Raw genomic sequence first — 9,854 nt, 5'->3', positions numbered from 1 at the left:
TTGCAATCCCACCAACAATGGAGGAGTGTTCCTCTTTCTCCATATCCTCGCAGCCTCTGCTGTGACCTGAATTTTTGATCTTAGCCATTCTGAGTGGTGTGAGGTGGAATCTCAGGGTTGTTTTGATCTAAACAGGCCCCAAACCCCCAATGAAATAGAAGCAGTCATTAATAGTCTCCCAACCAATAAAAGCCCAGGACCAGATGGGTTTAGTGCAGAGTTCTATCAGACCTTCAAAGAAGACCTAATTCCAGTTCTCCTCAAACTATTCCACAAAATACAAACAAAAGGCTCTCTACCCAATTCACTCTATGAAGCCACAATTACTCTGATACCATAACCACAGAAAGACCCAACAAAGAAAGAGAACTTCAGACCAATTTCCCTTATGAATATCGATGCAAAAATACTCAATAAAATCCTCGCAAACCAAACCAAGAACACATCAAAACGATCATCTATCATGATCAAGTAGGATCCATCCCAGGGATGCAGGGATTATTTAATATACAGAAATCTATCAACATAATCCACTATATAAACAAACTCAAAGACAAAAACCTCATCATCATCTCGTTAGATGCTGAGAAACCATTTCACAAAATCCAACACCCCTTCATGATAAAAGTCTTGGAAAGAACAGGAATTCAAGGCCCATACCTAAACATAATAAAAGCAATATACAGCAAACCAATAGACAACATCAAACTAAATGGAGAGAAACTTAAAGCAATCCCACTAAAATCAGGGACTAGACAAGGCTGCCCACTTTCTCCCTTACATATTCAATACAGTACTTGAAGTCCTAGCCACTAGACAACAAAAGGAGATCAAGGGGATACAAATTGGAAAGGAAGAAGTCAAAAGATCACTATTTGCAGATGATATGATCATACACTTAAGTGTTCCAAAAAATTCCACCAGAGAACTCCTAAAACTATTAACTTGAGCAAAGTGGCTGAATATAAAATTAACTCAAACAAATCAGTGTCCCCTCTCTACACAAAGGATGAACAGGCTGAGAAAGAAATTAGGGAAATAACACCCTTCACAATAGTCACAAATAATATAAAATACCTTGGTGTGACTCTAACTTAGCAAGTAAAAGATCTGTGTGACAAGAACTTAAAGTCTCTGAAGAAATAAATTAAAGAAGATCTCAGAAGATGGAAAGATCTCCCATGCTCATGGATGAGCAGGATCAATATAGTAAAAATGGCCATCTTGCCAAAAGCAATCTACAGATTCAATGCAATCCCCATCAAAATTCCAATTCAATTCTTCATTGAATTAGAAAGGGCAATCTGTAAATGCATCTGGAATAACAAAAAACCTAGGATAGCAAAAACTATTCTCAACAAAAAAAAGAACCTCTGGTGGAATCACCATGCCTGACCTCAAACTGTACTACAGAGCAATTGTGATTAAAAAAACTGCATGGTACTGGTACAGCAACAGACAGGTAGATCAATGGAATAGAATTGAAGACCCAGAAATGAACCCACACACCTATGGTCATTTGATCTTTGACAATGGAGCTAAAACCATCCAGTGGAAAAAAAGACAGCATTTTCAACAAATGGTGCTGGCACAACTGGCAGTTATCATGTAGAAGAATTCAAATTGATCCATTCTTATCTCCTTGTAGAAATCTCAAGTCTAAGTGGATCAAGGAACTCCACATAAAACCAGAGACAGTGAAACTTATAGAGGAGAAAGTGGGAAAAAGCCTCAAAGATATGGGCACAAGGGAAGAACTCCTGGACAGTGCTGTAAGATCGAGAATGGACAAATGGGACCTCATAAAATTGCAAAGCTTCTGTAAGGCAAAAAACACTGTCAATAAGACAAAAAGGCCACCAACAGATTGGGAAAGGATCTTTACCAATCCTAAATCTGATAGTGGACTAATATCCAATATATACAAAGAACTCAAGAAGCTGGACTCCAGAAAATCAAATAANCCCATTAAAGAATGGGGCTCAGAGCTAAACAAAGAATTCTCACCTGAGGAATACCAAATGGCTGAGAAGCACCTGAAAAAATGTTCAACATCCTTAATCATCNGGGAAATGCAAATCAAAACAACCCTGAGGTTCTACCTCACACCAGCCAGAATGGCTAAGATCAAAAATGTAGGTGACTGTGAGCATCCGCTTCTGTATTTGACAGAGACTGGCATAACCTCACAAGAGAGAGCTATATCAGGGTCCTGTCAGCAAAATCTTTCTGGCATATAGAGCCCCTAATAAAGGAGCTAGAGAAAGCACCCAAGGAGCTAGAGGGGTCTGCAAACCTATAGGAGGAACAATGATATGAACTAAGCAGTACCCACCAGAACTGTCTCTCTAGTTGCATATGTAGGAGAGGATGGCCTAGTCGGCCATCAATGGGAGGAGAGGCCCTTGATCTTGTGAAGATCATATGCCCCAGTACAGGGGAATGCCAGGGCCAGGAAGCAGGAGTGGGTTGGGGAGCAGGGCGGGGTGGGGGGAGGGTATAGGGAACATTGGAGATAGCATTTGAAGTGTAAGTGAAGAAAATATCTAATAAAAAAAAAGAAAAATGTATGATGAGAAATATGTATGAAAATTCTATAATTATACATATCATTTTGCATGCTAACAAGAAAATTGGTTACCATGCTACATTTTCCTTGACCACATTTTCTTGGTCTCACTACCCTAAGAATTGAATGACATTTTGTAGATATTTTGCCCTGTGCAAATCTAATGTTTATTAGCAAGTAGATGATTAACCAGATAAATTCAACCTCAGGAAGTTGTCCCTAGGTGGAAATATTGTATATGCACATCGTAAGACCCTCTCTTCATTAAACTTGAGATTTGTGAGTTTTTCCTTAGAAACTCATGGAATGACATATATCTCTACTCTTACTTTACTTTGAGCATAACACTTTTACCTGTTTTATGTTTCACTTCTGCATGTTCCCTCAAAACTGCTATTTACTGCCCTTGGCAAAAGTATATGCATGGGCTATTGAATAACAAGCTGGTTGTGTTTAAAAAATATGGCGTTTCAGGACCTTCATGACCACAAAATCTTGCACCTAGTCTTCCTCTCCATAGCCAGGACCAGCTGTGACTACCCACTGAGAAATTGAAATTTAATGACTCCATACTTCCTCCACAAGCGATGTTCCTTCTAACTTCAGTAACCCAACAGCCAACCTCCAAGCTAGACCCTCTGGACTTTCTCCCTTGCTGTAGTGTAAGATTGTCCACAACATTATCAACAAAGAACCTCATTAGCTTCTTCCAAACCAGGATCCCCAGGGCTGCTTGAACTTCCTCACTCAATTGATCCCCCAGTGCATGTTCTCAGTACACCAGATGTAAATTGTGCCACTCTGGGTAATGCATCATCTGGGGTTAACAGTGTTCATATTCTACCTTCTGAGGTCATTATGGATTCTGGACTAAAATAATCTAGGACTACTTTTCTCCTCAAAGTCCTTCTAATTATTGGCCCTATTTTTTAAACATAGGATGTCCAAACACTTTGATTCTGCCTCAGTTGACTGAGTTAGGAAACAGAGATCATCAAATCCCTACTACACTGAGAAGAGACAAGAAAGCAGAAAGCTAATTCTTAGGACAAGGAGCCCTAGAAGGTCTTGGATTTCTATAACACAGAGTGATAGCAACAAATGGGGGAAATGCAATATAACTTATATTATTGTCTAATTGTGTAGTTTTTCATTTTATCCAACTCTTAGGACTTTTAAGGTTAAATTTCTACTATAACTTTTTTGATAGTCAAGTAAGGAAATGTCTTCCATGTTTACAGCTCAATGACATCGCTTCTCTGTGGTTGTGAAGCCTAAGAAAGATGCAAATATAAACGTTTAACCTCTTCCAGAAGATTCCAGGTTGGTAACTAAAAGAATAAAGTATTCACTATGTCAATTTTTTTATTATTTTCTGTATATATGTGTTTTCCCATGTCTATGCACTCAAGTCTACCACTATGTCTACCACTCAAGTGCCTGATGGTTGTGGAGGGAGGGCATTGGATCCCCTGGAACTGGAGTTTGATGGTTATGGGCCTCCATGTCAGTGTCAAGGAAGCCAGTGCTCCTAACCTCTCATCCATCTCTCCAGCCACATGTGTAACCTTTCTGGATTCTTTATTTCAACTATGGATTTCAATCCACCCAGGTCATTATGTCAATATAGTGAATTGCAACCAACATTTGAAAATTAATTTAAGTATAATAAAATAAAAGTGAAAATATATTTCATGTATAGCAAAAGTATCCTGTAAATTATATATGTGTGTGTGTATGTATGTATGTGTGTATATAATTAGAATTAATTCTGTTTAAAATTCTTAATATCTGGTACTTTAGAATTTTTATTAAAACCATTACTAGGAAACACCCTAAATAAATCATTAAGGAAGTATCCAGATAAAGTGACCTTTTAACCATATGAGCTCACAAATAAGGAAATTTGAAATGTACATTAATTGTCACATATAAATTCTCTTTAAAGACCTTATATCTAGTAGTTGTGACACATACTGTAATACTAGCACTTGAGAGGTGGAGGCAGAACAATCAGACATTTAAGGGTATCCTTGATTATACATTTTGATGACAGCCCAGGCTACATGAGATCTTGCCTCAATGAGTGAGAAACAGACAGAAGAATGAAAGAACGAGAGGAAGGAAGGAAGGAAGGAAGGAAGGAAGGAAGGAAGGAAGGAAGGAAGGAAGGAAGGAAGAAAGGAAGGAGAGAGGAGGGGTGTCATGGCTTCATGTGATTTCCTGAAAAATGATTTATATGTGGTTTAGCATATTATCAAAGAAAACTAACCTAGAAATTAATTAATCCTGCTTTTAAAAGCCTGTTTTAAAAATTCCTAGGTTCCTAAAATTCCTTCAAATATTAATAAAATTTCTCCATTCTTATAGCAAAGTAAAACTCTAAAGACTAATCTAAAGACTGCAGATGCATTTGAACGAGTACATACAGTCTGTTATTCTAAATCTCATACTTGATTGACCCACAGCAGTTATGTAGAGGTAACAAAGTGACATATTGCTAATGCACAGATCTGTGACTACTAACAGTCAGACACGTTCAAAACAGACTTGGGGTATTTTGAGTAGAAATGAAAAGCTGTCCATTTAAACAGCAAGAAAATTAAGGGAGTTAAAAAAGAGAAACGTGAGTGATTGCTATAAACATGGAAGATTAAATTAAAATACCAAATAGAAAGAGGACTGGACTAGAACCTGTCACTTGACAAAGGAATGACCCTCAGTTATATCAACCACACAGGAGAACAGTCCCCTCATTCAGGAGCAGTAGGCTAACACAAATGGAACTGCATGCTCTGAGGTGTGTGTGTGTCTGTCTGTCTGTCTGTCTGTCTGTGTCTGTGTCAATGTGTGTCTGTGTGTGTGTGTGTGTGTGTATTGTGTCTGTGTGTATGTGTGTACGTATGTGTATATGTATGTATGTCTATGTATATGAGTATATGTGTCTGTGTGATGTGAGTGTATGGGTCTGTATGTATGTGTGTATATGTGTATGAGTGTATGTGTCCGTGAGTATGTCTCTTTGAGTGCATGAGTGTGTGTGTGTGTGTGTGTGTGTGTGTGTGCTCACTAGCATATGTGCGTACATGCATGCAATTGTTTTTAGTTTTGTTTGGGATTTGGTTGAACAGAAAGAAAAAACATGAAGTTGGGTGGGTAGGGAGGTAGAAAAATATCTAGGAAGGGTTGGGTATTGTATGAAATTCTCAAAAAATAAATAGAAACCTTTTTAAAAGGAAGGCAAGCAATAATGCTAGTGACAATAAGTTTGTAACTGTTCTGAAAAGATGTAGCAGCCTCAGGCACTTGCTAATCATCTGGTGTTGTACCGCCATTTTCTGCTGAAAGGAAGGGAGATTCTAAGGGTCTGGAGGCTCAGACAGTTACAAGACTCACAAGACCCCACTCTGGGCTTGCCAAGCAATAAACAATTGCTGGAGGAGGGTAGACCCAGTGGAGATGTCTGTAAGCAGCTGGGGCATCTCCAGTGGTGAAGCTTGCATGAACCATTACCCATGTCCTGATGGGCTCTTCTGGGATGTGGCTGCCTTTGTGTCACCAATGGGCCCAAAAGTAATGTGTTAGCTCTCTAAGACAGACTTTAATACAGCCATTTCTATCATCTGTTATCGATATTCCCTCTGGGTTGAATATAGGTTTGCTCACATCTCCTCAAGAAAAGTCGCACCCGCTGATCACACAGACATATTAGATACTGTTTGTGAGGCAGATATTTCTTTTATGCTGGCCCAAGAGAGAGCTCCATGTGAGGAAATGCAAGAATTTTCTTTCATAGGATATAAGTGGGAATAAGAAGGACCAAGAAAATGGGCCATTAGCCTGGGAAAGCTCATGGTCCGTTTCATTCTGTCTTCTGCAGGTTCCACTGGTGCTCATCAGAACACCTCTAACTTTCTCACCCTGATTACTCTTTTTCATCTTAACACTCAGGTTTGTTTGTCTGTTTGTCTGTTTTCCAAAAATGAAAAATAAAACGTCATTGACTGAATTCATCCTTCTAGGTCTCACGGATATCCCTGAACTTCAGTTGGCAGTTTTCACTTTTCTTTTTCTTGCCTACGTATTCAGCATGGTTGGAAACCTGACCATCCTCATTCTCACCCTGCTGGATTCACACCTTCACACTCCCATGTATTTCTTCCTCCGGAACTTCTCCTTCCTAGAAATTTCTTTCACAAACATCTTCATTCCCAGGGTCCTGGTCAGCATTACGACGGGAAACAAGAGTATTAGCTTTGCTGGCTGCTTTGCTCAGTATTTCTTTGCCATCTTTCTTGGAGCAACAGAGTTTTATCTCCTGGCTGCTATGTCCTATGATCGCTATGTGGCCATATGCAAACCCCTGCACTACATGACAATCATGAGCAACAGAGTCTGTACCCATCTGGTTCTCTGCTCTTGGCTGGCTGGGTTGATGGTCATTATACCTCCCATCACTTTGATGAGTCAGCAGGACTTTTGTGCATCCAACAGGCTAAATCATTATTTCTGTGACTTTGAGCCTCTTCGGAAACTCTCCTGTTCTGACACAAGCCTCATTGAAAAAGTTGTCTTTCTCGTGGCATCTGTGACCCTGGTGGTGACTCTAATGCTGGTAACTCTCTCCTATACATTCATCATCAGGACAATTCTCAAGCTCCCTTCAGCCCAGCAAAGGACAAAGGCTTTTTCCACATGTTCTTCCCACATGATTGTCATCTCCCTCTCTTATGGGAGCTGCTTCTTCATATATGTTAAGCCTTCAGCAAAAGTAGGGGGCACATTTGATAAAGGAGTAGCCCTTTTCATTACTTCAGTTGCTCCTTTATTGAATCCCTTCATTTATACCCTAAGGAACCAACAGGTGAAGCAAGCATTCAAGGATACAGTCAAAAAGCTTGTGAATCTTTAAAGAATTCAAGAATTGAACTCTTAATGAATGAGTTCCTACTGTGTGCCAAGCTCTCTCTCACTAACTAGGTACCCAATTAAGAGATTGACTTCAGTGTAAAAGTTGAAGAAACATTACAGCCTGTTAAGTGTTAATGAAATGATCTGAATAAGTTTTTAAACTGAAAGGCAATTGAGTTACTCAGTTGTCTGAACTAGAATCAACAAATACCATCACAAGGAACAACATTTAAACTAAGTCCTGAAATGTAGGAATAACACAAAATAGAAAAGTGGAATCAAGATCAAAGGAATATTGCAAATTGGCATGTGAAATTTCAATCCAAGGAACTGAAAAAGAAATCTCATTAATTTCCCTCAGACCAAATTCACTAAGGAAAAATAAGAGGAACTATTTTGGTTTCAAACTAAATTAATTCCTCACTTAAAGTAAATTACACATCCACAGTGTTCAGGCATCTGAAAATGGATCAGATCTATGAATTTTTAGCAATTACAATCATATAGAATCTACACTGTAGATAACTGATTATGTAGAAATAGAGGAGATTGTATAGGAAAATACTCTTTGGTAGAACTCAAACATTAAATATTAAAGATCCTCTCAAATTTAAATATTAAAAAAGCAAAAGGGAATAATTAGAAAAGTAATAAACATTCATGCAGAGAGTACCTGAGCGCAGTCGCATATACACTAAGTGTCAGCATATGGAAGATACAGGCAGACTGATCTCTGTAAGTTCAAAGCCAGCCTAATCTACATAATAAGCTCCAGGCCAGCCAAAGCTACAAAGTGATACAGTAAATAAATAAACAAACAAACACACACAAAAAAAAATAGTCTCAAGAAACATAGATAGCATAGGTCGCTCTGGGTGGCAGTTGTGCATGCCTTTAACCTCAGCACTCAGAAAGCAGAGGCAGTCATATCTCTAAATTTGCGATCCGTCTGGTCTACAGAATGAGTTCCGGAACAGCCAGAGCTACACAGAGAAATCCTGTCTCAAAAAAAAATTGAGATTTATAAAAGAAGCATAGGCTGCTGGAAACATGAAATGCTACAGAGAGTTAGTACTGTAAAGATGTATGGTAAAGCAGTCAAAATTTATTTGATCTTAGCCATCTTCAAATGTGGACACTTATTACTGTAAACTTTCCTCGTAGGACAGTCTTAATTGTGTACCGTCTTGTCCTCACTGTGTTCTTTTTTTCTCAGTGAGCTCATGTACTTTTTACTGTTGTTAATATCCAGCTTTTTTTCACGATAATCAAACAGAATATAGGGTGTAACTTTTATTTTTTCATATTTGTTGAGACTTTGTATACTAATATTTGAGCAATTTTATTAGAAAGCTTCATGTGCTGTTTATTTGTGTTCTGTAGTGGGTAGAATGTTTGATAGGTATCTTCTAAATACATTTGGTTTGGTTTATAAGAATATAAATCCAATGTTTCTGGAGGTTTTTTGTGTTCTTTTTTTTTTTCAGAGCTAGAGGGTTGTCCAGATGACTTATCTATTAATGAAGCTACAGTATTGAAGTCACCCACAGTCACTGTGCTGTGGTTAATTTCTTGGATTAACATCTAGTAGTATTTATAGTCTAAAATAAATGTGCCTGTATTTGGAGTGCATATGTTTAAATTGTAATATCCTTTTGGTATATTATTCCATTAATATTTGTAAAGTAATCTTCATTGTGTCTTCTGAATATTTTTAGCATGAAGTCGATTTTGCCAGATGTAAGAATATCTACTAATGTTTGGTTTTTAGTTCCATTTGCTCGGAATATCATTTTCTGCCTGTTTACCCTGAGTAACTTGACCATACACAATTTTCCAATCTAAGGTCCATATCTAACTCTAAATTCCAGAAAAAGAGATCATAATTCTTTGAGTTGATCTCCAGTCTATGCCTAGTGGATATTACTATGGTCTAGTTCATTATTCTCCAGTTTTCCCAAAATGAAGTGTGATTTTGGATGAGCTGACCCACAATATCTACTATAGAACAATTTCTTTCTAGCCTCCTACATCAAGTATAACCCACAAAGAAATGCTACTCAAAAGTCTGTAGTAGCTTGCACAAGCCTTTCTTCCTTATCATACTGTTCTTGCTTTATTATTACCTCTATGATTTTTTTATTTCTACTCTAATAGTGTATATGTGTGGCCCTCCAGTATCCTCTCAGTGTAATGGCTCTCTAAAGACTTGTGTATGCTCTAATTATGTATCACATTAGCTTCCTCAAATGTTTATGATTGCCACATATCTAAAGTCAAATAAGTTGGGGGCAAAGCTTCACAAGGTAAAAGTAGATTGGTTGTCTATAAGCAGCCTCAAATCAGCAAACAGAAGCTAAAATTGCTGTTACAT

The 9,854-nt window shown here is 38.0% G+C and overlaps 1 protein-coding gene across 1 annotated transcript; it reads left to right on the top strand.

Annotated features, from left to right (window-relative positions):
* The first annotated feature begins 6,449 nt into the window (after nt 1-6,449).
* LOC110304024 (olfactory receptor 2AP1-like) lies at nt 6,450-7,535 on the top strand. The gene has a single exon (XM_021175279.1). It carries the CDS (start codon nt 6,552-6,554, stop codon nt 7,479-7,481), a length of 930 nt encoding a protein of 309 aa, XP_021030938.1. The 5' UTR covers nt 6,450-6,551; the 3' UTR covers nt 7,482-7,535.
* Nucleotides 7,536-9,854: the final 2,319 nt, after the last annotated feature.

The sequence above is a fragment of the Mus caroli genome, chromosome 10 (assembly GCF_900094665.2).
Source record: "Mus caroli chromosome 10, CAROLI_EIJ_v1.1, whole genome shotgun sequence".
Taxonomy (NCBI): domain Eukaryota; kingdom Metazoa; phylum Chordata; class Mammalia; order Rodentia; family Muridae; genus Mus; species Mus caroli.
The sequence above is the reverse complement of the archived record's forward strand: the minus strand, read 5'-3'. Positions and strand labels throughout refer to the sequence as shown.

Excerpts from the sequence above, each read along its gene's own strand:
- LOC110304024 (XM_021175279.1), top strand. The coding sequence starts at position 6,552 with ATGAAAAATAAAACGTCATTGACTGAATTCATCCTTCTAGGTCTCACG.